This window comes from Cryptococcus neoformans, assembly GCF_000091045.1.
Source record: "Cryptococcus neoformans var. neoformans JEC21 chromosome 10 sequence".
NCBI lineage: Eukaryota > Fungi > Basidiomycota > Tremellomycetes > Tremellales > Cryptococcaceae > Cryptococcus > Cryptococcus deneoformans.
In genome coordinates this window covers 1,016,147-1,040,107 of record NC_006679.1, presented here as the reverse complement: position 1 = coordinate 1,040,107, position 23,961 = coordinate 1,016,147, and the positions used below count along the sequence as shown (strand labels likewise).

General features: G+C 48.8%; 8 protein-coding genes across 8 annotated transcripts; 5 read left to right on the top strand and 3 right to left on the bottom strand.

Moving 5' to 3' along the window:
* The first annotated feature begins 1,557 nt into the window (after positions 1–1,557).
* Positions 1,558–3,924, top strand: CNJ03310 (expressed protein). The gene is made up of 3 exons (XM_567410.1): positions 1,558–2,477; positions 2,553–3,418; positions 3,497–3,924. The coding sequence occupies exons 1-3, from the start codon at positions 2,147–2,149 to the stop codon at positions 3,650–3,652; spliced, it is 1,353 nt and encodes a 450-aa protein (XP_567410.1). The 5' UTR covers positions 1,558–2,146; the 3' UTR covers positions 3,653–3,924.
* Positions 3,925–4,824: 900 nt separating this feature from the next.
* CNJ03300 (expressed protein) lies at positions 4,825–7,384 on the top strand. The gene is made up of 2 exons (XM_567443.2): positions 4,825–5,023; positions 5,076–7,384. Exon 2 carries the CDS (start codon positions 5,446–5,448, stop codon positions 7,216–7,218), a length of 1,773 nt encoding a protein of 590 aa, XP_567443.1. The 5' UTR covers positions 4,825–5,023; positions 5,076–5,445; the 3' UTR covers positions 7,219–7,384.
* Positions 6,665–9,171, bottom strand: CNJ03290 (ATPase, putative). Its single transcript, XM_567409.2, has 9 exons — positions 9,043–9,171; positions 8,950–8,992; positions 8,784–8,903; positions 8,457–8,731; positions 8,269–8,394; positions 8,020–8,190; positions 7,690–7,959; positions 7,510–7,613; positions 6,665–7,450 (listed from the first exon to the last, which is right to left on the bottom strand). Exons 1-9 carry the CDS (start codon positions 9,130–9,132, stop codon positions 7,432–7,434), a joined length of 1,218 nt encoding a protein of 405 aa, XP_567409.1. The 5' UTR covers positions 9,133–9,171; the 3' UTR covers positions 6,665–7,431.
* Positions 9,172–9,351: 180 nt separating this feature from the next.
* Positions 9,352–11,504, top strand: CNJ03280 (tRNA methyltransferase, putative). The gene is made up of 3 exons (XM_567408.2): positions 9,352–9,789; positions 9,847–11,003; positions 11,074–11,504. The coding sequence occupies exons 1-3, from the start codon at positions 9,378–9,380 to the stop codon at positions 11,344–11,346; spliced, it is 1,842 nt and encodes a 613-aa protein (XP_567408.1). The 5' UTR covers positions 9,352–9,377; the 3' UTR covers positions 11,347–11,504.
* On the bottom strand, positions 11,400–12,688 carry CNJ03275 (hypothetical protein). Its single transcript, XM_024658796.1, has 5 exons — positions 12,467–12,688; positions 12,288–12,382; positions 11,998–12,207; positions 11,787–11,866; positions 11,400–11,695 (listed from the first exon to the last, which is right to left on the bottom strand). Coding segments are annotated over exons 1-5 (465 nt in total). The 5' UTR covers positions 12,469–12,688; the 3' UTR covers positions 11,400–11,617.
* A 215-nt stretch (positions 12,689–12,903) lies between these two features.
* On the top strand, positions 12,904–18,910 carry CNJ03270 (clathrin heavy chain 1, putative). The gene is made up of 14 exons (XM_567407.1): positions 12,904–13,301; positions 13,353–13,525; positions 13,567–14,188; positions 14,228–15,340; positions 15,394–17,096; positions 17,151–17,261; positions 17,320–17,371; positions 17,420–17,460; positions 17,513–17,582; positions 17,636–17,772; positions 17,825–18,127; positions 18,184–18,390; positions 18,445–18,641; positions 18,694–18,910. The coding sequence occupies exons 1-14, from the start codon at positions 13,046–13,048 to the stop codon at positions 18,761–18,763; spliced, it is 5,055 nt and encodes a 1,684-aa protein (XP_567407.1). The 5' UTR covers positions 12,904–13,045; the 3' UTR covers positions 18,764–18,910.
* A 520-nt stretch (positions 18,911–19,430) lies between these two features.
* On the top strand, positions 19,431–20,621 carry CNJ03260 (hypothetical protein). Its single transcript, XM_567406.2, has 2 exons — positions 19,431–20,068; positions 20,153–20,621. The coding sequence occupies exons 1-2, from the start codon at positions 19,800–19,802 to the stop codon at positions 20,430–20,432; spliced, it is 549 nt and encodes a 182-aa protein (XP_567406.1). The 5' UTR covers positions 19,431–19,799; the 3' UTR covers positions 20,433–20,621.
* On the bottom strand, positions 20,611–23,741 carry CNJ03250 (MMS2, putative). The gene is made up of 5 exons (XM_567405.2): positions 23,519–23,741; positions 22,969–23,479; positions 21,706–22,905; positions 21,424–21,646; positions 20,611–21,314 (listed from the first exon to the last, which is right to left on the bottom strand). The coding sequence occupies exons 1-5, from the start codon at positions 23,714–23,716 to the stop codon at positions 20,738–20,740; spliced, it is 2,709 nt and encodes a 902-aa protein (XP_567405.1). The 5' UTR covers positions 23,717–23,741; the 3' UTR covers positions 20,611–20,737.
* Positions 23,742–23,961: the final 220 nt, after the last annotated feature.

Here is a 23,961-nt window from a genome sequence, read left to right as displayed (position 1 = left end):
CTGTGATCTGCTTGCAACTCATCATGACCCGGCAGCTCGCAATTCGATCGTAAGAAGGGAACCACCAGGAGATAACAATTTGACGCTATGACACTACAACCTCCATCTGCTGCATGGCACAAGCACTGCCGAGCACTTGGCAAGCTCCATTTCGTACCAATGGGTTGTTTCAAATCGCAAGGTGTGGACGGTCGTCGGTGGCGTTTGTCTATTTCCAGAAGACCGACGGCCCGCGCGTGAGCCGCGGTAGTGATCTTTCGGCCCGGAATCACCTGCTCTATGGTTTGCAGTAGGCAGCGAGCAGGAAGAAGGGGTCATCGGTGATCAGGAAGAAATGAACACATGAACCAGATATGGATAGAATGAACAACAAAAGGAGGTTCGTCGCAGACTCGTAGACTCGACGCTTGCGAAGAGATGATCAGAGAAGATTATCCCTTCTTCTGCATTCTGCTATTATCAACTCTGGAATCCGTCCCGTAGATGAATCTAATGAAGATACTCCACCCTTGCAACTGCATCAAATTCTGAGCTCTGAGAGTAACGGAATGGAGGTTATTTATCAGTGGTGCAAAACGAAGGACAGAAAGCGTACCGCACAAAGACCGACCATCATCAATTATCAATTATCCAGCATTCTATGCACACACCATCCATCAACGATCGCAATCCACGCATGATGTATCAGCCCATCTCCATTTTCCACCGTCTACGCCGAATACCGAAAAAGTCACCACCAAGTCACCACCAATCAGCACTCCAGGACAAAAAAAAAATCGGTCAATGGTTTTAAGTTTTTCGTGTTCCTAATCTCTTTTCGTTGGTGACTGACGCTGACACGGGTGACACACATGGCACGGCATCGACTACAGCTGAGAACGGACGAATTGGTTATCGGGCCGTCATTCTTATTATGGTCGTGCGAGTGTATTTTGCGGGCTGCGGAAGGAAGGAGAAGTCTCAGGGGTTCTGGCACGTCGCAAGTCAAAAGCCAGTGCGTGTACAAAACATAATTATTAAAACCCTGAGTTCTTCCAGCATTCGCAATGTTAGAAAAAGGCAGGATAAATGGTCATTATAGTTTTATGCCGACGGAAAGAAGGGCACAGAAGACATGAGATTCATGAGCAACTGTAACGACTCTTGGCTGTTATTAGCCCATGAGGGCATTAATTCGGATGAAGTTCGAGGTCCAGAGGGTCGTTATCAGTTACTAACGGTGGCCATCTGTACGACCTGCGAAGGAGCAGGAAGGCACAGGACGAAGCGGTTATTTTGCTTCCGAAAAAACAAAAACAAAAACAAAAGCCGAGAGGGAAAGCGAGCTCGTCGCGGCTACCGGGTGAAGTTCAGTCCCAGAGATCCCTTAAACAACCCTGAACTGGTACCGGTGAGAACGACGGCTGTCGACGTTTTATACAAATCTCGAGGTGTGTTCTACAAATCATTCAGACAACATTCGAAACAGATGCCAGACAGTTAGATGACGAATAGCACGGTCTCTATCGCAGCATATCTCTATCTTTCTCTTTCAATCGTATCCTATCTCCTGTACTTTAAGCTTAGCCCCTTAAACGTTCGGTTGTGCCCCACGTTCCAACTGTTAACTGAACACATCACCCTCCCGCCTCCACATCCTCCACTCCTCCACCAATAGCCGCAAGCCCGCAACACACTACAACACGACGTACGCCACAGTCTGACCGGCGACGTCCATCCTTCAATCGTTGTCATAGCTTGTGCCCGCTCCTCGCTGTCACCTCAGACTGTCACCGTCCTTACGCCCCGCGCCACACGTGAGCTTCGGCCGGGCGAGAGCTCATCGGCGTCCTTTGCATCGCAGCAAGAAGTATACGGCCTGCCTTTGGGCACACTCCTTCGACCCTGTCAAGAAACCATCCTGCCGACGTTTGGTGCGGAGATCAACGTGCAGGATCCGTCGGAGGCAGAACATCTTTTTGGTCCTCAGTTTTGGTCAGTTCTTTCACGCAAGTTTAAAAGATCTGCGAATCTCGATTCGGTGACCTTTGATTGCCTTGAGTTACTTTTTCGTCCATAAGACGCCGCCAAGTTTATAACCAGCCAGTACCCGATCTTTCCCAAGTGCGCAACTTTTCTTTCCACAACACCATTGCAATATCCTACAATGTATCACCCCCCGTTCCCTACGCCAGCTACACCTGGCCACAAAGACCCCTTTCAATTCGCACCTCCTAACCTCCACCCGCCTCCCGCCATGCACCTTTCCCAACAATCTTCCCAGCAGCAACCACAGCCGCATACACAACAGCAATCTCACCCTCCGAGAAACACTTCCAATTCCCATTCCACCACCTCAAGCAGACGTGGAAGTCAGGCCCAGTCGTCACACAACCATTATAGTGAAACGGACAGCGAGCAAGATGATGACAAGGTGGAAAGAGATAAACTTGAGATACGGAGAGAGAAGAATCGTGTCAAGCAAAGAAATTTGCGATGTAGGTTCCCCACGTTCTCCGTCCCGACTCAGGTTCTTTCTCTTATTTGTCCCATCTCATGCTAATATCTCTTAGTACGCCGTGCAAACCACATTGCCGACCTTGAGCGGGACGTGGCCAACCTCAAGTCTGACAACACTGCTTTGCAAAATGCACTCTCAGTGTCACAACAACACGAAAGCAATCTTCAGGGGTGGATACACGATCTCGAAAGCGTCTTATTCCGCAATGGACTGGCTAATGATGTCGAAGGCTTGAGGAGAATGTGGTCGGATAGGGAGTTGAAGAGAAGCAGACCGTCTATTGGCGGTTTACCTATGAACCCTGTCTACCCTCCACCGATCCAACAACAAGCACCGATCGATCCTCTTTCTACTCTTGCTCGCGCAGCATCGCAACTTCCCACGCCTTCATCCAACATGTATCCCAACACCCAACTACCCCCTACCCAGCCTATTGCCAATCCGAGCGGTGATCGACCTACATTACCCCGACCAAGCTCCTTCTCTAGACCTTACGAGAACCCTTATCCCACGCCTGACGTCACTTGGAGTACGCAGATGCACGACTACGTCCATCCGGAAGCTGCACTTCAACCTCAAGAAGGAGGAGATCTGAAGAGAAGAAGGATTGAGGAGTGGCAGCCGTATGGTATCGCTGGCCGCCCGCCTACACAAGCTACCGTTACCGCCATGACGGGCCGCCGATCAGATACTATCCTTCCCCCTATCCAACCCCTCACAGCTCCCCCAGCCGAACCTCCTCGTCCACCCTCCGCCTCAAACGCAAAAGGTCAGCAGAGATTTCAAGAAGGCGAAAAGGGAGAAAAAGTTTCACCGAGATTGATAAGGATCTCTGACCTCGTTTCGCCTAGTCATGCCGGGGAGACGTTTTGGGGTGGGGATAACGAACGATTGCGGAAGAGGGATGAAAATATGCCGGTAAGTCATCAAGCGTCAACCATTTTAATCTTAATCCCCCGAATAAGTTATCTTAAACTAACTTTACAGTCCTCATAGCCCAGAACTGTCGTACCTATGAACTCTATTGAAAGCCTTCAGCTTCCTGCTTCACAGTTCGATCCTGATGAACGAACAAAGACGGAGGCGCCTTCAAAGTGTTATACGACAGGTGAAGGGCCTTTGCTTACGCCTTTGTCCGAAACGAGGGCATAAAGTCGTCTATTGGTCTGCAACCGATGCTTATTATTTTTTTTGTCCTTTGTTCATTACTGCTCTGTCTATACGTCTGTCTGGTCAATCCGTTTCCGAATTCAGTTGTAACACCTCCAGGAACTCTATATCAAAAAGGACCCAGCTATCCGCATTAATCATTACATCTTCAATCTTTTTGACTTTTTTTTTATTATCTATCATCAATTACTGTTTCCTTTTTGTGCACACAACAACATAGCAAGTACGCGTGTAACAGCTATATAGAAGAGACATGACTCTACATGTAAATGACTTCCATGCCCTCCACGTTTCCACAAATACCTTGCTCTTTATAACAAATACAAATTCTTTGCCTTCGGCTGCATGCGATAAAGAAGGCTTACGTCACCATTACGATGCCTTTTACAAATTCTCTTGCTTCTTCTACGGATTCGGATATTTGATCCCTTTTTTTGTCCGTCTTATTCCCTTTCAGCTTCAGGGGTTCCAGGAATAGGGTAGCATGTTTAGTCATTCTTTTAGGGCATGACTTGGATAAGCTTGTTGACCTCTGCCGCCCCCTTGGACCCGGTCAAGGTTCGAATTCTGGAGACATGTTGCAGTCTGTCGTTGTGTTTATTTTTTTCCTGTCTTTCCTAGCGGCTACAGCCATACCTGCAAACTCGCACAAGCGAAGAGCAAATGTAGTTGGAAGCTGTGGGTGTAGAACCATCATAAGTCATAAGAACGTCCAAGGGCATGCAAGTGAAGAAGAAAACCGACTGCCGAGATCCGAGGGGTGTCGCAGGCTGTCACCTTGGCGTATGTCACCGCAAGTCACTCAATTGTCACCTCCGCAAAGCCTCAAACTCAGAAGCCACAGCAAGCCATGCAATTATGTTGCACGGAAGTTAGAGTTTGACATTGCATGTCACCATGTGGAGGGACGGAGTGCTTTGGATGCTGTGGATTTTGACAGAGTCAGAAAACATGACAGTAGCAGGCAGCAGGCTGGTATCCCGTTGTGCTGAAAGCACCTAATAAATTGTAATTAACGTTGATGAGTGGTTCTTGTTGGCCCGCCGTCGTTGTCCGTCGGCGAGGTCCGATGACCGAGTTCGAGCGATACGTATTAATTAGCACGAGTACAACAGTTGAGAGAATCTCTCGCTGATTCTCTATTTCTCCACCAACTTGTCCTCTTCTTGATTCTGTCGTTTGCCTGGATACCTTGTACACCATTCCACATCTCTTTCACTCCCCTCTTGAGTCTCCAACTTCGTTTACCGAGTTTCCTTTCCTGCGTTGTGTAACGGAACACGAGTGTAAGCCTTGTTTACCCTTGTGTGTCTTGTGTAACGGAACATACAAGTGTGAGCCTTACACTGTGTAGTAAGCTTCATTCCCCACAGGACCTGGATACTGTACCTAACATGTCCAATAGCCTGTCGTTCAAACCTCTTTACCTGTCTATCCCTTCAGCGACATCAATTTCTCCTTTCCATCCCTCCTCGTTGATCAACAAGATCAAAGCCCGCACCCATATTTTATGACGCAAGGAGCTTGAATTTCAATATTCCAACACCATTTCTTCATCGTCTACCTCTCAACCCATTGCTGGGGAAGGAGGAGGAAAAAGTGAAGCAGGAGAGAATTTGACTGATTGGACTATTGTGCCCAGATCAGAACGTGAAGTCATAGCGCAACTCGAGCTATCCGATAACGCCGACCCATCCCTTTCTACAGTTTTGAAATCTATCGACCTTACTGCGCCACGCAAATATAACGTGGATAATCACGACCCTTATAAAAAGATGCCAACCGCAGCTCTGAGGATTGTTTATTCCTCCACTCGTCGGACTCCTATCAAATCTCCGACCTACGACACCTTTGTAACCCCATCTCCTGCATATGCGGCGTCAAACTCGACACCCAATTACAACGTACCCAGCCCGAGCGCACAAGGCTCTATCCCCATTTCTAACGTAGTAACTACACCTTTTCGTCGTCCTCGGCCCCCTCTGGGTATCCCAGAATCGCCATCTATCATCCTAACCCCTCCTGACGACGAGCTACCAGTCCAGACCGTGAAACACAAATCTCACATTCTCCTCCTGCATACCCCTTCTCGCCCGTATTCAAACTTACCTTTCAGCTCCCTTGAACGGTTCTTGCAAGTCGTAATACTGGTTTTGAGACTAATTGGCGGGGCTCTGGATGGGTCAGTATCTGCTTTGGAGGTGACAAGGAGGTTGATCCAGAAAGTTGTGGTTGCTCGAAGGGCATCGCGGGTTCCCAAGGCCACGAGGATTGAGTATGCGCAGAAGCCTGCTGAACATCCTTTTATCCCTGGCAGCTATCCCTGCGCCGCCCGCGTTCCTCATCTCGCTACTTTTCGCTTCGGAGTCAATCTTGCCGATTACCCTCTCATCCTGTTTCGCATAACAGACCATCTCGAGCCGCTTTTAGCTTGTCGACTCAATAAACTGTGCTATGATCGGTATGTTGGGCTAATTTACCAGTGTTTGGTAATCAAAGGAGGTCTGGTTGATGGGTTGCTCAAAGGGTTTGCTAGGGCAAAAACAGAGGATGAAGATGGGATTGGCGATAGGGGTGGGGAGAGAAAAGTGAAGGCAATGATGATGGCCGAGAAAATCAGTATAAAGGATGCGCAAGGTATGAGAGAGCTGCTTCAAGTCCTCAAGGAAAGGAAGGACCGTCATGACCTTGGCCAACCATCAAACAACTCGAAACCGCTTTTCGGAAATGTCAAGATTGCCCATTTCGGAAAACAACTGATCAATGACATCGCCTTCAACCAATCAAGCTCAAGCTCCAAAGTGTTGCCGTCGGCCCAAGCAATCAAGAACTATTGGACACCATTCATCAAGACCTTTTTCACTTACATAAGATTCGGATCCAGAGACGGCCCTAACTTAGGAAACGTATCCTTCTGCTTCGATCTGACGAACTCACCAGACGTCTACCGGCGGCATGGAGCCTACGATTGGACGGATACGGGAACTTCCTGTGCAGTGGATATGCTGTGCTCTGCAGCGATGGACTCGGTATCAGCAACAAAGGTCAAAGTGATGGAAGTAAAAATTCATCTGTCATTCGACCTTTTCGCGCCTATCCCGATCATCCCCTTCCCTCACACACTCTCTCTCCTCTTCCAACCCTTTTCCCTGCCTTCTTCATCTTCTTTCCCCTCACCTTCACCCCGGATCCCTCCTGTTTCATCTAAACATCAAGGCCTGGCGTTCGCGAACACATTCGTAATCATATACGATCTCGACGTCTCTGGACGTGTCGGCCCCAGACAATACATCCGACCCATGTGGCTTCATTTTTGTATCGCTTGGAATTGTTATCATCTATCGAACGGTAGCGGTAAAGACGGGGGCGGGGTAATGGTTAGGTACGTTGTGCCTAGACGAACCAAATTCGATCAATCGTTAGAAACATTCTGGGAAGAAGAAGGCAAAGAGCGATGGACGGAGGAGAGGTGGGAAGCGTTCAAGAAGTGTTTGATCACGCGTACCGAGGGTACCAGGCAAAGGGAGATGGGGTGTGGGTATAAGTAAAATGGAAGTGATGTTTATTATTCTGTATGGTTACGGCCATATTGGTCACATTGCTAACCCCATCATCTCCGTCGTTCTTAGTATCGTGTTGCAGTATCCTCCAGTGTTTTCGATATCAATAGTCGATAGTCGATATTACATGTATGAATGCATCACGCATTGGGTCACCTTCCACATTTCCAAAAATTTTCTATGGATGTCCGTAGGTCCAACTTATATGGCAGTATAATCCCTTTAACATCACATGAGCATTCAAGATAATAAGTCAGCATGCAGATAACTAATACTCACATAGTAGTCTCGTGTTTCTTTGCCTCGTTTAGTTTCCTGACAGCCTTCATAAAGTCTTCTTGGACCACAGCATCCCTATCATCTCGGATAGCAAACATGCCGGCCTAGAGAAAAAAAATGCAAATAATCCGTCAAATTCCTGTCTTACAACAGAGAGGGGAAAGCAAAAAGACGACTTACTTCGGTACAAACATTCCTCAAATCAGCACCATTAAACCCATCACTCAATTTCACAATTGCCTCATAATCAATATCCCCACTCTTGTTCACCTTTTTCGCATGAATTTTCAAAATCTCCAACCGACCTTGCTCGTTAGGAAGGGGAATCTCAATCTTTCGATCGAGACGGCCGGGACGGAGGAGGGCGGGGTCGAGCGTGTCGGGACGATTGGTGGCCATAATGATTTTGGTGCGACCAAGAGATTCAAAACCGTCCATTTGGTTGAGAAGCTAAGGGGGAAAGCGGTTAGAGAAGACGGGTAGAAAGAGAAGGAGTAATACTAGACTCACTTCCATAAGGGTACGTTGGATCTCTCGATCCGCACTTGTTCCTTGTGAGAACCTCCTCCCTCCGATAGCATCGATTTCGTCCATAAAAATGACACATGGCTCGTGTTCTCTGGCATAGGCAAACATTTCTCGGATAAGACGTGCTGATTCACCAATGTACTTGTCGACAATCTACGAGAAAAGGAGGGAAGGGTTAGCAGTATGCATTAGTGGTGATGGGGAAGCAATTAACAAGAATGGGAGACGTACGGCTGAAGAGACAACTTTTAAAAAGTTGGTATTCAGAGTAGCAGCTACAGCTCTTGCGAGGAGTGTCTTTCCTGTACCAGGAGGACCGTAGAGCAACACACCCTTGGGCGGGTTGATACCCACTCGCTGCCATCAAATCAGTATCGCCCCTTTTGCCCGCCAAAAAAAATAGATAGGGATGATCGCACCTCGAACAATTCGGGATTCATCAGAGGCAACTCGATAACCTCTCTCAACTCTCTCACTTGTTCGCCCAAACCACCGATGCCGGCAAAAGAAGCCGATCCGGGATCTTCAAGAGACATGTTGTAAACCATAGGGTCGACTTCACGGGGGAGGATACGCATTATGGTTAGGGTTGTCATGTCGAGGGAGACTCGGGTGGTGGGTTTGAGCTTGTGGACGGGTAAAGTGGGTCGGTAGGAGACGACGTATCGGGGCCCAGAAGATGCCTTGACGATGACTGTGGGTGGGTTAGTGTCGGTGTCAGATTGTGTGGGCAAAATTAAACATACATCGTTCATCGTCAAGCTGTTTCAATACTTCACCGATGATTTGACCCACACTTTGAAGCGCCTTGATGTCGTCTTCCGTCTTGTCATAGTCGTTTCCAAGAGTCCGGATGTTTAAACGGACTGTTTCTTCGCATTAGCGATGGTCGGGCAATGTGATTTTACACACCATTCTTGAGCTGCTCAGATAATCGACTGTGCTCCTTGACTTTCTGCAATGGTGTTAGTACTCCACGAACGGCGAATGACCTGCTTGACTCACATCACGGTAAGCGTTGATCGCCTGGTACTTTTCCGGGGCCATTCCCTGAGGAGCGACTACTTGCTGAGAAGTTGATGCTTCGGCTGACATTGTTGGTGAGCAGTATTGAGGATATACTGACAATCTGAGGAAGAAGATATGTGTATCTCAGTGGAAAGAGAAGATGGCGACTTGGGTGCAGCGGAGAGTGACGCGGCCTGGTTAAGGCATTAATTAAGGTCAATCAATATTTAATTAAGATATAAATAACCTTCCGCCTCCACCAAAAATTCACAAACGTCTTGGAGGGGATTGGCCGGTTTGTTTACAAAAAGTTGCAAGCTGCGACGAGATAAATGTTGAAAAGTCTTATCCCAAGGCGTCTTATATCCATAGTAGCTCGTACTAGAACATTCACAATGACCACCAGCCCCATCCGCTCGCCTCCCGCAAAGCGTTTCAAACAGGAACTACCTGCAGACTTTACGCACGTCACAGAGGCTCCCGTCAATGCTCTCTTTGCGGAACCGTCAAAGCCTCAGCAGCAGCCCAAGAAACAAACAAAGAGAGACAGGCGAAAGGGAAGAAAGCCCTTGCCGGAACCATTCTCTCCGGCAGATGTCATGTGGCATGATGTTCGTGATTTCCTCGGACCAGAGTATGTCGACGAGTTGTTGGCTAAGAAGGATGGAAGTGAATGGGAGGCACCGAGCGAGTTGGGGAGTTTTGTGGTTATCGAATTGACTGCCGGTGCTTTTACCGTTTCGGGTGGGGTTTATCTCTCTTTTTTCATATATAAAATCAACCCGCTAACTTTTACGATAGGCGAATCTCTGTCGTTATTCCAATCCGGCGAGAAGAAATGGGCCATCATCACACCATTTGCTCACCCTGGCGACCGTATCCGCGCCAAAATCTACAAGCACGATCGTCTCCATTGCCTCGCCGACCTCGTCGAAATCCTAGAGTACAGCGATACTTACCGAGGCGGTGAGGGCGATAGACGGGTCAACCCCGATGCGGGTTGCAAGTACTTTGGAGAATGCGGCGGATGTCAGCTTCAACCTGTACCTTATCACCTCCAACTCCAACATAAACTGCGCACTGTCCAACTTGCATATGAACGATTCTCCACTTTACCGTCTTCTCTAGTACCTACCATCTTACCCACCATCGGTTCTCCTAAACAGTGGGGGTACCGTACCAAGATCACCCCACATTTTGATGCCCCTCCTAAATGGGCAAAGGAAAAGCTCGTCAAGCTTCAAGCGGAAGCAGCGTCTCCTGGGGAGGAAGAAGCACTCAACGCGGAGGATGAAGCAAGGAAAGGATGGGAGTGCAGAGTCGGGTTTGAACGTAAAGGTAAACCCGGTGTGATGGATATCGAAGAATGCCCCATTGCCACGCCCGTACTCAATACCCAACTCACCCTTTCTCGTGCCCAAGTCAAATCTAGCATCATGTCCTACAAAAAAGGCGCTACCATCCTCTTACGTGATGCCCTTCTCGAACCTGAACCTTTACCCACAGCGGAGAACCCATGGAACGTACAAGAAGCGGGCGAGGAGGAACATGTAGCAGTGACGGATCACAAGGCGCAAGTGTATGAACGCGTAGGGCCATGGTTGTTTTCCTTCACAGCGGGGAGCTTCTTCCAGAACAACAACTCAATTCTTATCCCGCTCACTACATACGTGCAAGAAGCCATCTTTGCCCCCAATCCCAACCCCAACCTCCCCCGTCCAACTCACCTGGTAGACACATACTGCGGCTCCGGTTTATTTGGCATCACCCTCTCCCCGTCATTCATTGCCGTCGCTGGAGTGGAGATTTCCTCGCTCAGTATAGAAGCGGCGAAGAGGAACGCGGAGATGAATGGGCTAAAGGATAAGACGACGTGGTTGTGTGGGAAAGCGGAGGATATCTTTGGAGGGTTGGCCGAGCAGGGTTTTGCGGGAAGACATTCTTGTGTTGTCGTTGATGTAAGTTTACTCCTTTTTTCTCTTTTCTTCCTTCTTTCAAGATAGCGAAACTAACCCAATGAAAATGCAGCCCCCAAGAAAAGGCTGCGACACCCCCTTCCTCGATCAACTCCTCAACTTCCGACCTCTCACTATTGTCTATGTCTCGTGTAACGTACACACCCAAGCGAGGGATGTGGGTTACCTCGTCCATGAAAGTAACAAGCGTGGACAAGTTAGTGAAGGAAAAGAAGAAGGTGTGAAAGGGTGGAAATATACAGTAGAGAGTTTGAGGGGGTTCGATCTTTTCCCGCAGACGGCGCATGTGGAAAGTGTAGCTGTGCTGAGGCTTGAGGAGCAATAAGCATAAAGAATTAATGGTTGGTGGCTTGCGATCAGTAAAGGAGCCCGTGGAGGTGGAAGAGAGAAGGAAAAGCATGGCGTAGCAGTAGTGTACATACATCTCTTGGTCTTGCATATTCTCATATCGATGTCTACATTTTCTTACGTATCAAAAATCTCAAGTCCGCAGGCATGTGAGGGAATATTCGACATTTAACACCTACATCTCATTCTAATTCAACCCATTTCCACTCCTTGTCAAAACCTCCCCTGGGCTTTAGGTTGAACAGTCACTAATGTGATCCTTTGATAGCGCCAGCCACGATCCCAGCGATAATGATGACCAACAACAATCCTATCGCGATCATCCACTGATCGATTGTTGTCAAATCAACAGGTCAGATCAGATTAGAAGATATATTGCAGGGGAAGATGGAAGAAAGGGGAGAAGAGCAAACGCACTTTCATGTTTTTCCACCAAAATTTCCGACGAGTAATCGTTGCTTGCGTTTTAAAAGTTTGAGCATGTATCGAAAGATCATCTATGTCCGAAAAGAGGGCATAGCGACACCGTCAGCCATCAGCCTTTCTAGACTCTTTCTCAACCCATCCATCTCCACCACCTCTCTTATACTATTATCTTTTTCGTCCTCAAAAGCAACAAACGACGTACGAGTCCGCTGATCAAGATGTTCCAGCCTCTCCCCTCTCTCAGTGAGGGACTCGATGTTCCTCTGGAGGATTGATTTAGTCTCTTGGAGTTGGGTGTTTATGGAAGTGATCTTGGCACCTTGGGGATCGAGTTGTCCTTGTTTCCCCTGTTGATTGGGGTCGTTGACCTGGACTTGGGTTTGAATACCTTGACTACCTTGGCCGAACAGCTCTACAAGGGTGGAAGCGTTAATGCCATCATATTCAACAACTCTGCCCTCATTGTAACCAAAGAAGGGGTTCAAAACATGCCTTCTCGCGCCTTGGAATCTTGGCTGAGATTACCAGATTGTGGTCGGCCGTATGAGTACGTCGGAGGCGGTACAGAAGGCGAATATGGCTCAGCCCTTTTGATTTATCAGTGACGGAGGGTGATGAATCGCAAGAAACGCCACTCCGATATGGGGTTGTTGGGGTAAAGAGGTACCTACATGGTTCGGAATAGGATGTTATAGTCCTTACAGCCAAAAGAAGCACAACAAGAAGGCTAGAGTTTCTACATCCCAGAGGCTTGTTCGACAATTAGCACATGTAAGCTTGATGAGGTCCTTTATGTAAAACCCTTCCTTTATCCCTCTATCACTCTCAAGGAGACATTATTCAAATTGCAAGGATTTTGCCATATTGACAACTCATACAGATTGGGTCATTGCTGTTTGGAAAGCAAATCGAACTCAAAAAGAAACAGATAGTCGACGGGTCATCAGCGAATGCAACATGCATGAGAAGGCAGGCGCGTGTAGAAGTGCCTCGGGGGTAAAGGCCGATAAACCCGCCACGTGGCCCTGTGCGTCGTCATCACGCACCGCGTCGGGCGCTCATGCGCTCGGGCCTCCTCTCACTGCCAGCAACCAGCCAACCCATCCAACTACCATCTCCCTACCATTTCATAGACTAGAACTACCGGTTGACTCATCCTCTTTCCCCTCTTCTTCTTTTTGCCACCCACAGTCAGCACAGCGGCACGGCACCACTCTAAAATCCCCAAGAACACAGACATCAGCTTCATCATGGCAGCGCCAGAGAAGCCTATCGTGTTCACTGAACACCTCCAACTCACAGCCCTAGGCGTCCAACCCACCTCCATCTCCTTCCAAACACTAACACTCGAATCAGATGCCTGGATTTGTGTCAGAGAAACCGGCGATACACCTCAGGTCGTCATTGTCAACTTGAACGATGCTGGTGATGTCGTTAGGAGGCCTATCACGGCTGATTCGGCTATTATGAACCCAAGAGCAAACGAGAAGATCTTAGCTCTCAAGGGTGGGTCAGCTACCCAGAGGAAAGAAGAATAAGCGACTGACACGTGTACAGCCGGTCGACAGCTCCAAGTGTTCAACCTCGGCGCCAAAGCCAAGCTTGGTACCCACCTTATGAACGACGATGTGACTTTCTGGACTTGGATCAACAATACTACTTTGGGTATCGTTACCGAACGAGAAGTGTACCACTGGAAGGTTATGGATGGTCAGACTGCTCCTACCAAGGTGAGTTGAGACTAAGACATTTACGCGCTAACTAGCGACAGGTATTTGACCGACACGCCAACCTCACTGCGAACCAAATCATCAACTATAGAATATCACACGACGAAAAATGGCTTGTTCTTGTCGGTATCTCTTCTAATCCCAATGCCGGCCAACCCGGTGAGAACGGTTTCAAGATCAAGGGTGCCATGCAACTCTACTCTATCGAGAGAGGCGTTTCACAACCCATCGAAGGTCACGCCGCTACATTCGCTTCCATCAAGCTCGACGGTGCTCCCAACCCTACAAAACTGTTTGCCTTTGCAGTCAGGTCTGCTGCTGGTGCCAAATTGCACATCGTTGAGATTGGTCACCAGGCACCCAACCCTCCCTTCCAGAAGAAGGCTGTCGACGTGTTCTTCCCTCCCGAGGCCCTGAACGACTTTCCCGTCTCTTTGCAAGTCTCCCAGAAGCATGGTATTCTCTACCTCGTCACCAAGTTCGGTTTCATTCACCTTTATGAAATTGAAACTGGTCAGTGTATCTACATGAACAGGATTTCCGGCGAGACCATTTTCACCACCGCCGAGTATGAGACATTGTCAGGTATCATCGGAGTTAACAGGAAGGGCCAAGTTTTGAGTGTTAGCGTGGATGAGCAGACTATTGTGCCCTACATCCAACGTGAGTTCATCATTTGCTAGAGCTCTATTGACAATACAGAAACTCTCAACAACCCGGAGCTCGCTATCAAGCTTGCTACTCGTGCCGGTCTCCCTGGGGCGGACGGTATGATCCAACAGCAGTATCAAGTTTACATCCAGAACGGCCAGTACGGCGAGGCTGCCAAGATTGCCGCCAACTCTCCCCGTGGGTTGTTGCGAACCCCTCAAACAATTGAGACGCTCAAGAATCTCCCCGCTGTTCCTGGTACTCTTACTCCCATCTTACAGTACTTTGGTATTTTGCTCGAGAAGGGAGAGCTCAACAAGTACGAATCTCTTGAACTTGCCCGCCCTGTTGTCCAGCAAGGCAAGAAGCAGCTCCTCGAGAAGTGGCTCAAGGAGAACAAGCTCGAGAGCAGTGAGGAGCTCGGTGACCTCTGTCGAATGGCCGATATGAACCTCGCTCTATCCGTCTACCTTCGTGCCAACGTTCCTAACAAGGTCGTTGCTTGTTTCGCTGAGCTCGGGCAATTTGACAAGATTGTTCTCTACTCCAAAAAAGTCGGCTATACTCCTGACTATGCTCAGCTTCTTCAGCATCTTGTGCGTATCAACCCCGACAAAGGTGCCGAGTTTGCTACACAGCTCGTCAACGATGAGAACGGCCCTCTCGTTGACCTTGACCGAATTGTCGACATCTTCATGTCTCAGAACATGCTCCAGCAAGCTACTTCTATTCTCCTCGACGCTCTCAAGGACAACAAGCCCGAGCAAGGTCCACTCCAGACAAGGTTGCTTGAAATGAACTTGATGAGCGCTCCTCAGGTTGCGGATGCCATTTTGGGCAACGAAATGTTCACCCACTATGACAGGCCTCGGATCGCCAACCTCGCTGAGAAAGCGGGTCTTGTGCAGAGGGCTTTGGAGCATTACGAGGATATCAACGATATCAAGAGGGTTGTTGTACACACCAACTTGTTCAAGCCCGAGTGGCTGGTGGACTACTTTGGACGACTCACTGTCGAGCAGAGCTTTGCTTGTTTGCAAGAAATGTTGAGGACGAACTTGAGGCAAAATTTGCCGATCGTCGTGCAGATCGCTACCAAGTACTCTGACTTGCTTGGTTCTGTCAAGCTCATCGAACTGTTTGAGCAGTTCAAGAGTTCGGACGGTAAGTCGTCCGGCTAGAGATTGGAATTTGAATAATAAGCTGACACAGAGTAGGTTTGTACTACTATCTCGGTTCCATTGTCAACCTCAGCGAAGACCCCGAGGTTCACTTCAAGTACATTCAAGCTGCTACCCGTACCGGCCAAATCCGCGAGGTCGAGCGTATCTGCCGAGAGTCCAACTTTTACAACCCCGAGAAGGTCAAGAACTTCCTCAAGGAAGCCCGTCTCGACGACCAGCTCCCTCTTATCATTGTCTGCGACCGATTTGACTTTGTACATGACTTGGTTCTCTACCTTTACCAGAACGGTTTGACCAATTTCATTGAGATTTATGTCCAGCGAGTCAACTCTGCCAGAACCCCCCAGGTTATCGGCGGATTGTTGGATGTTGACTGCGATGAGACAACCGTGAAGAACTTGTTGATGAGTGTTACCGGCACCTTCCCCATTGACGATTTGGTGGATGAAGTCGAGAAGCGAAACAGGCTCAAGCTCATCTTGCCTTGGCTCAACAACAAGGTTGAGCAGGGTTCTACCGACCACGCGATTTACAACGCCATCGCCAAAATCTCTATCGACTCAAACAACAACCCCGAAAAATTCCTCAAGGAGAACAACCTTTACGACCCCGCTATTGTCGGCAAGTACTGCGAGAAGCGAGATCCTTATCTCGCCTATATTGCTTATGCCAAGGGCTTCTGTGACGACGAGCTCATCAATATCACCAACGAGAACCAGATGTACAAACATCAGGCTCGATACCTCGTTAAGCGACGCGACGTTGACCTCTGGACACAAGTCCTCAATCCCGAGTCTATCCACCGCCGTGCCCTTATCGACCAGATCATTGCCACTGCCATCCCCGAGTGTGTCGATCCTGATGATGTGTCCGTCACCGTTAAGGCATTCATGCACATGGAACTTCACGGTCCCTTACTTGAATTGCTCGAAAAGATCATAATTGAGCCATCACCTTTCAGCGACAACCGCTCTTTGCAGAGCTTGATGTTCCTCACCGCTATCAAGAACGACAAAGGCAAAGTTATGGGTTATATCAACAAGCTTTCAGGATATGACGTTGAGACTATCGCCAAGGTCGCTACCGAGGCCGGTCTTTACGAGGAGGCGTTCACAATTTATCAGAAGCACGACATGCACGCCGAGGCAATGAGCGTCCTTGTTGAACATATGGCTTCCATTGACCGAGGCTTCGCCTATGCCAACAAGATCAACGAGCCCGCTGTCTGGAGCAGACTCGGTAAAGCCCAACTTGACGGTTTGCGTGTCAAGGAGGCTATCGACTCTTACATCAAAGCTGATGACCCATCCAACTTTGAGGAAGTTATTGAGATTGCCAACCGAGCTGGCAAGCATGACGACCTGGTGCGATACCTCCAGATGGCTAGGAAGACTGCCCGCGAGCCCAAGATTGACACTGAGCTCGCTTACGCTTACGCCAAGACTGACCGATTGCACGATATGGAAGAGTTCCTCGGTATGACCAACGTTGCCGACGTCTTGCAGGTTGGTGAGAAATGTTTCGATGATGAGCTTTACCAGGCTGCCAAGCTCTTATTCTCAAGCATCTCCAACTGGGCTAGGTTGGCAACCACTTTGATCTACTTGGGCGAGAACCAGGCGGCGGTTGACGCAGCTAGGAAGGCTGGTAACACTCAGGTGTGGAAGCAGGTTAACGCTGCTTGTGTGGATAAGAAGGAGTTCCGATTGGCGCAGATTTGTGGTTTGAACCTTGTCGTATGTCTCCTTTTCTCTTAGGGATTCAAAGAGTGATATGCTGATGAAATATAGGTTCACGCCGAGGAACTTCCTGCTTTGTTGTCACTTTACGAGAGGAATGGCTACTTTGACGAGATTATCTCCTTGATGGAGGCCGGTTTGGGTTTGGAGAGGGCTCACATGGTGAGATCTTTTTATTCGCATGCTAGCGGTGGTTTGCATGCTGACTCTTGTGTGACAGGGCATGTTCACAGAACTGAGTGTCTTGTACGCCAAGTACCGACCCGAGAAGCGTGCGTATTCTTATTGATTGGGGAATGCGAGCTAACATTGGGTCAAAGTCATGGAGCACTTGAAGCTCTTCTGGCAGCGTGTCAACATTGTACGTACCTTCTGTCTCAAGGACGAGGCGGCCTGTACTAACATTGTTGCAGCCCAAAGTCATCAAGGCCGCAGAACAGGCTCACCTCTGGCCCGAGCTTGTCTTCCTCTACATTGTCTACGGTAAGTTTCCCACATCTTTTAAGATGGATGGAAATCCTAATGCGCAGATGTAGATGAACCCGACAACGCTTCTTTGGCTATGATGGAGCGACTCGCCGACTGGGACCACGATCAATTCAAGAAGGTTATTGTGAAGGTTGCCAATATGGAAATTGCCTACCGGGCCGTGTCCTTCTACCTTGCTCGACAAGTAAGTCATCTTACATTGGACTTTACAATCAATGCTAATCCAACGTCTGCAGCCCACCCTCCTCCCCGATCTTCTTGCTGCTCTTACCCCCCGACTTGACCACAGTCGAGTTATCAAGATCCTCCAAACCGAAGACCACCTCCCTCTCGCCAAACCTTACCTCATCGCCACCCAAAAGCTCAATCTCGCCGTCATCAACGAGGCTTACAACGACCTGCTTATTGAAGAGGAGGATCATGTCACTTTGCGAAGCAGTTTGGAGACTTATGATGAGTACGATGCAATTAAGTTGGCGAAGAGATTGGAGAAGCACGAGTTGTTGGAGTTTAGGAGAATCGCTGCTTTGCTTTACCGAGTGAGTTGCCCTGCCATGGATTGGGTAACCAAGACATTAGCTAATATTTGTTCTAGCTCAACTCTTTGTGGGAAGAGTCTATTTCTCTCTCAAAGGCCGATAGATTATGGCGAGACGCCCTTGAGACTGCTGCTGCGAGCAAAGACATTGCCGTTTGTGAGGAGCTTGCAGGCTACTTTGTTTCTATTGGCAACAAGGATGCTTTCGCTGCTATTCTCTATGTCTGCTTCGAGTTTGTCCGAGCTGACTTTGTTGAGGAAATGGTACGTCTTCACCCCATACTTGTTTCTTAGCAATCACTGATCAGGGATGAATAGTCTTGGCGATTCGGCTTGTCAGATTACTCTATGCCTTACAAACTCCAGCAACAACGAGATCAAGCTACCAAGGTTGCGGCGCTTGAAAAGGAGGTCAAAGAGCTTAGAACTAAGACCGCTGAGAAGGAACCGGATAATGAGCCAAGTAATTTGATGGGGTCTGGATTGGGTGGGAGATTGATGATTGGCGGACCTTCGTGAGTTGATTCAGCTTTAAATTCGTTCATCCCTGACAAATTGCATGCTCAGGGGCGGACCACCCTTCATGGGTAACATGCCGAATGGAGGTATGATGGCTCAACCCACTGGGTTCTACTAAATCCCGTCCCATTGAATCTCATCCCTTGTTATAACTACTCCTTGATGCGGGTGGGAGATGTGTGTGATACCAAAAAAGGTCTTTTTTTCGTCTAGCTTTTCTTTTCTTTTCTTTATGCCTTACGAAAAATGCAAGTAGATATGATCTGAACTTGATTTTCTGTCATTCACGGCGGATATCATTATCAAGTCATCTATAATCTCGCCAGGATGTCTCGAGCAATCTCCGTCTTCTAGACAAAAGATCATGGCATAGAGGTTATCTTGCTTGACGTGCCATAATCATACAGCACCTTCTGGTCTGATTTAGCCCATGACGTCATGCGGCTAATAAACATATAGATTTCAAGAATAATGGCAGAAGACATGTTCTAAAATATCTTGAATGGCTTCATACGGAACACAGAAGATGAAATTGATGGATGGTGTATCTTCTCGCCGATACAGCCTTGTCCTTGTTGTTGAACTTACAATGTAGTTGAACTTACAATGTAGTTAAAATTCAACAATTGTAGTTCAACAACAAGGACAACCAGGAGGTCTAGATCTACAGATGTATAACTACATACTTTTTTAACCGGCCCCATGCGTAGGGCGACAGGCACGGCAGCACTTACGAACGTCATCCTGTGTTTTCGCAACTGTATAAATTTAAAACAACATTGCTGATCACAATAAAAACTACTGCGTAAGTTGTGGAGCCTAACGGCTGTACCCTGGATAATGATGTAATTCCTCAAAAGGGACGATATGACACCAAACATACCCTTTTACGAAGAAGACTCAACAACGACGACGGAGTGTCCGACATTACAAGCTGTCTTTTATGACGTTATCACGGTATTTTGGTAGTCACACCTCAGTTCAAGTCCCATATGGCCATCTGCCTACAGAATCATATATAATCTTGTGGAATGGACAGGATAATCCCTTTCCCTTTCATCAACGAGCCCTGCTCTATTCATAAACCAACACTCACTTTTACCAGTTCCGAGCGCCGTTGCCTCTAATAACAAACACCTGTATAGATCATCACCATGTCTGAAAAAAAGGAGACTAGACGCATGGGGCAGAAGAAAAAGCCTCAGCAGGAACAGCAGGAGGAGGAACAACCTCAGCAGGAGCAGCAGGAAGAGGAACAGCCTCAGGAAGAGGAACAGGAGCAGGAAGAGGAACAGCCTCAGGAAGATGAACAGGAGCAGGAGCAGGAGCAGGAGCAGGAGCAAGAGCAGGAGCAGGAGCAGCCTGAGCAAGAGCAGCCGCAGCCTCAACAGGAACTCCAGCAGCAACGCCCTAGCCAAGGCAGGTAAGCTCGTCTCATTTTCACCTTCCGTCATGCTATCATAGCTTACCAACTCGCTTGTCTGTCTTCTTCTGCCCTTACTAAAAGTCGCAAACCCACACTCAACATGCCCCCCCCTCCTGGGCCCAAAACCAATCCGAAGAACCCACCTCGTTCCGAGACCGCCCGTGACCGCGCTCTCGGTCCACTCCGTTCTCACCGTACCCCCCTTCCCAACGAGCTTTCCGAGCTCACCCCCGAGGAGCAGCCCGGTGGTGCACACAAAGACGATAAGCACTCGTTGAGCATCAATATCTCGCTTGATTTGCTAGTAGAGGTGCATTTGACTGCGAGGGTGAAAGGCGATATCACTATTGGGCTGTTGTAAGGTATTACAGCTTTTCAGACATTGAGGGAATATCAGGAGGGATGGATGGGGTTTGCAGATTTTCCCAACGAAGCTGGTGGTCGTTAAAAAAGCATTATTAAGCATAACAATGTTGATAACCCTTTTATGATATATGTAGCATAGAGTTTGACGTGATGTTAATGACAAAGTCGACCAACTTAATTGAACATGAATCCCTTAATAAACATAAATGAACCAAGTGATAATTGATAATGTGACATGCAAAGCTCTTGAAATCGTGAGCTCATAAAGAAGACAGTCCTACAACACCCTCGACCCATCCATCACTCCTCCCTCCGCTCGTTTTCCTCGTCCTCTGTCTCTTGCGGCCGTTGTATTTCCTCGGGCGGTCGATCTTGCTGCACTCTTTCGGGCTGTTGTGGAGTCTCAAAGCCTGCACCAAATGCCTCTGCACCTTCAAACCCTACACCACCACCTATCGGCCCTTGCGCCTGCGCGGCGTCGCCCTGTACTCTACCACCATTACCAGCCATTGCCGCCCACCTCGCTCTTAACCACATCAACCCCCCTATACCAAACATCAGCCCTATTAACAGCAGATCTTCCATCATCTCCCCCATCGTCTCTCCCTCCCACTCCCTCCCTTCCCGGCCTCCATTTCCAGCTTCTCCAAGTGCTCCTCCCCCTCCTTCAATGTCACCTTCACCCAAAACGATCCCTTCCGGCTCAAGGTTGTTTTCCCAGTCCTCATCAAATTCAAGTTCTGCCCATTGGAAAGGTGAGGTAAAAAGGGACTTGAGGCGGGACCATGTCCCGAGGGGTTTGGAATCGGATGGTGTCGGTGGCTCAAAGAGCGGTAAACCAGAAATAGAGCCGCGAGTCCTGAAATGTGTCCACCAGCTACATCACGTAACGAACAATCTGGATCAGCATAATGCTCTGGGCAGATGAAAGAAAAGTGGGGAAGCATGGTAAAATTACAATAAAATAGAATAAAACCGAAGCGTACCTTTGGAGATAAAGACCCCACAAACTGAACCAAACTGCCAGACCAGCTTCTTCACCCGTCTCTCTGCTTAGGTCATAATAGCGTTTCGCCAGATGCCAATCTCTCGCTACACCTTGACCGGATTGATACATCCAACCAAGATTCCAGTATGCCATTGGAGATTGCTGGGTCTCGGATGCAGAGAGGTAGTGAGCGAGAGCGTGGGGGTAGTCTTGCTTTGAGTCTGTTCAAGTTATCAGCGATGAAGAGAAACGATAAAAGACGTGGAATAGATGGACGAACAGTAGTAATCTCCGACTTTGACCATTGCATCCACATTATCCTGCGCCGCGCTTCTCAACCACCATACCAACGCCTCCTTATCTCCCTCTTCTGCTTTTCCTTTCCCTATTACCCACTCGCCTTCCCTTTCCGCATCAAACTGCCACCCTCCTTCGCGCATGAACGCCACATTATTCTGCGCAATCTCGTACCCCATCTCGGCAGCGATATACCACCCCATCATCGCTTTCCCTTCCTCCCCTCTCGCCCACGCCTCATCCGCTTCTAACAAGTAATCTTCGTTCCACGATCCGCGCTCCGAGACGAGCTTCTCGTATGCTACAGCTACACCACACATGGCCGGCGGGAGACTTGCAGATTTCGAAGATCGGCCGTGGGTAGTATGGATTTGAGCGGAAAGGTGGAATGCCTCGAGCGGATTTCCACCCCGAAGAGCTGAATCGAGGAAAGGAAGAGCTGCTTGGTATTCCCCGCGGTTAAGTAAGAGTTTCGCGACGTTCACTTGGGCTTCTGGTAAAGAGGCAGCAGCGGCAACTTGGAAATAACCTTGCGCCCTTGCCAAATCAACAAGTACACCGAGACCGTCACGGTACAAAATACCCAGCCCATTAAGCGCTTCCCGATCTCCCAACTCTGCAGCGCGCTCATACCACATTTTGGCTCGTTGGTAATCCGCTTTCTGCCCCTCCCCGCGGAGAGCCATCCGACCGAGGAAGGACGCGGAAATCATTGCGGCTTCACGGACTTTATCTTCTTGTTCCTTTGTCAATTTGCGACGCCCGGCAGGCTGGTCAGTCGTACCGGGGAGGAAATCGCTAGGCCAGAGGACACGGGCGACTTTGAGGAAATATGTCCGGGCTTTATGAAACGATTGAGGAATGGCGCCTACGCTCTCCGCGCCAGAAGATATCCCATTCGCCGAAAAGTGGACAGAGCCATGGTAGAATAACCGGCCGAGGCGGGCGGTGTAGATGTATGAATCACGATCGGAATGGTACTGGTAATATTCGAGGATCTCTTGGGTCGTCTCCCCTCGGGCAGAAGCGATAGATGCTCGAATAGCAGGACGGAGAGAGTTGGCGCCTGTTGACGCCCATGAAGCGTGCGGACCGTAGATACCGCCTACACGGTCAGACAGGCGGATAGGCGTGAGGGGAAGAGTGAGACCGCCAGGTGGACCGTCGAGGAAACGTCGATAGGCTGCAAAACGGAGAATGTTAGTCCGAATGTTTTGTCAAAAAAAGAAAGGTTGGATAGACTTGCAAATATCAGCCGCATGAGAATAATGCTCCAGAGCCACTCCACAATCCTCTTTCACCCCAATCCCCGCCCAATGTCTGTACCCCAACGCCATCGCCGCAGGCCTATACCCTTGCGCTGCTGCAAAAGTATAGTACAATAACGCCTTGCCTTGATCAATTGGAATCCCACCAAGCCCTGTGGAGTGGAATACCCCGAGGATAAACTGAGCCTCTGGGCTGGGTTCAATCTCGAGATGTTTCTTGTACGCTTCATAAGCTGCTGCAAGGTCCTGCTTGATGCCTCTGGGTGGGAACATCCGGAGCCGAGCTCTAAACCGCCACACTTTATCACAACCAGCTTCTTCCGCTTCTTGCACGAGCTCCAACACCTTCTCGGCCCTTTCTTTCCTCGACCTCGACATTTTGGCGTTTCCTTTCCTTCCTATCGTCTTGGCAGTCTGCGACAGGAGCCTTGTCGGGGATATCGCAGAGAACACACGTGGGAGAAGACGCAATGTTGTAGATAACGGACCCTGTAATATGTTAGTTCATGATGCTGGTCATGCACTCACATCCTGAGACCACCCGAGACCGTCTGCCCATCCGTGATTCCCAAACGGCGCCAGGTCAGGAAGCTTTGAATGTAGATGTGCGTCCGGAGCCGGTTGAAGTGATTCTAATATTTGTTCCGCGTCCTCTAGAGGTGCACACGCATCTTGTGCTCTCAGAAGGGGGGCTGCCAGGAGCAGCAGTGGTAGGTATATGCGCATTGTAAGCCCTTGACATACAAGGAATAGAGTCGGAGTCTCGCTATTCTTGTCCAATGTCGCTGGTGCCAGCAGTTCGTCGATGTCATTGCTACGCCAGCTTCCACGTCACCATTTTAAGAGCACATCCAAAGTGATTACATAATTGCAAAATGCATTATGTAATTATTACTGCACTTTAGTTACGTTACTTGCTTGTTAACAGTTTATCCTTTTCGTCCGTGTTCACTACGGCTTGTTTCTCCTTT

Bases quoted from the DNA above. Each gene is read 5' to 3' on its own strand.
- CNJ03310 (XM_567410.1), top strand. From the start codon at position 2,147: ATGTATCACCCCCCGTTCCCTACGCCAGCTACACCTGGCCACAAAGAC. The intron at 2,478-2,552 runs GTAGGTTCCCCA...AATATCTCTTAG, and splicing joins CAAGCAAAGAAATTTGCGAT to TACGCCGTGCAAACCACATT. The intron at 3,419-3,496 runs GTAAGTCATCAA...CAGTCCTCATAG, and splicing joins AGAGGGATGAAAATATGCCG to CCCAGAACTGTCGTACCTAT.
- CNJ03300 (XM_567443.2), top strand. From the start codon at position 5,446: ATGCCAACCGCAGCTCTGAGGATTGTTTATTCCTCCACTCGTCGGACT.
- CNJ03290 (XM_567409.2), bottom strand. From the start codon at position 9,132: ATGTCAGCCGAAGCATCAACTTCTCAGCAAGTAGTCGCTCCTCAGGGA. The intron at 8,993-9,042 runs GTGAGTCAAGCA...ACACCATTGCAG, and splicing joins CGATCAACGCTTACCGTGAT to AAAGTCAAGGAGCACAGTCG. The intron at 8,395-8,456 runs GTGCGATCATCC...ATTTGATGGCAG, and splicing joins TGAATCCCGAATTGTTCGAG to CGAGTGGGTATCAACCCGCC.
- CNJ03280 (XM_567408.2), top strand. From the start codon at position 9,378: ATGTTGAAAAGTCTTATCCCAAGGCGTCTTATATCCATAGTAGCTCGT. The intron at 9,790-9,846 runs GTGGGGTTTATC...CTTTTACGATAG, and splicing joins CGGTGCTTTTACCGTTTCGG to GCGAATCTCTGTCGTTATTC. The intron at 11,004-11,073 runs GTAAGTTTACTC...ATGAAAATGCAG, and splicing joins ATTCTTGTGTTGTCGTTGAT to CCCCCAAGAAAAGGCTGCGA.
- CNJ03275 (XM_024658796.1), bottom strand. The intron at 11,867-11,997 runs GTACGTCGTTTG...TTTCGGACATAG, and splicing joins ACATCTTGATCAGCGGACTC to ATGATCTTTCGATACATGCT. The intron at 11,696-11,786 runs GTGCGTTTGCTC...ACAATCGATCAG, and splicing joins TTTGGTGGAAAAACATGAAA to TGGATGATCGCGATAGGATT.
- CNJ03270 (XM_567407.1), top strand. From the start codon at position 13,046: ATGGCAGCGCCAGAGAAGCCTATCGTGTTCACTGAACACCTCCAACTC. The intron at 13,526-13,566 runs GTGAGTTGAGAC...AACTAGCGACAG, and splicing joins GTCAGACTGCTCCTACCAAG to GTATTTGACCGACACGCCAA. The intron at 17,583-17,635 runs GTAAGTTTCCCA...GCGCAGATGTAG, and splicing joins CTTCCTCTACATTGTCTACG to ATGAACCCGACAACGCTTCT.
- CNJ03260 (XM_567406.2), top strand. From the start codon at position 19,800: ATGTCTGAAAAAAAGGAGACTAGACGCATGGGGCAGAAGAAAAAGCCT. The intron at 20,069-20,152 runs GTAAGCTCGTCT...CCTTACTAAAAG, and splicing joins CAACGCCCTAGCCAAGGCAG to TCGCAAACCCACACTCAACA.
- CNJ03250 (XM_567405.2), bottom strand. From the start codon at position 23,716: ATGCGCATATACCTACCACTGCTGCTCCTGGCAGCCCCCCTTCTGAGA. The intron at 23,480-23,518 runs GTGAGTGCATGA...AACATATTACAG, and splicing joins GTCTCGGGTGGTCTCAGGAT to GGTCCGTTATCTACAACATT. The intron at 21,647-21,705 runs GTTCGTCCATCT...TAACTTGAACAG, and splicing joins CAAAGTCGGAGATTACTACT to ACTCAAAGCAAGACTACCCC.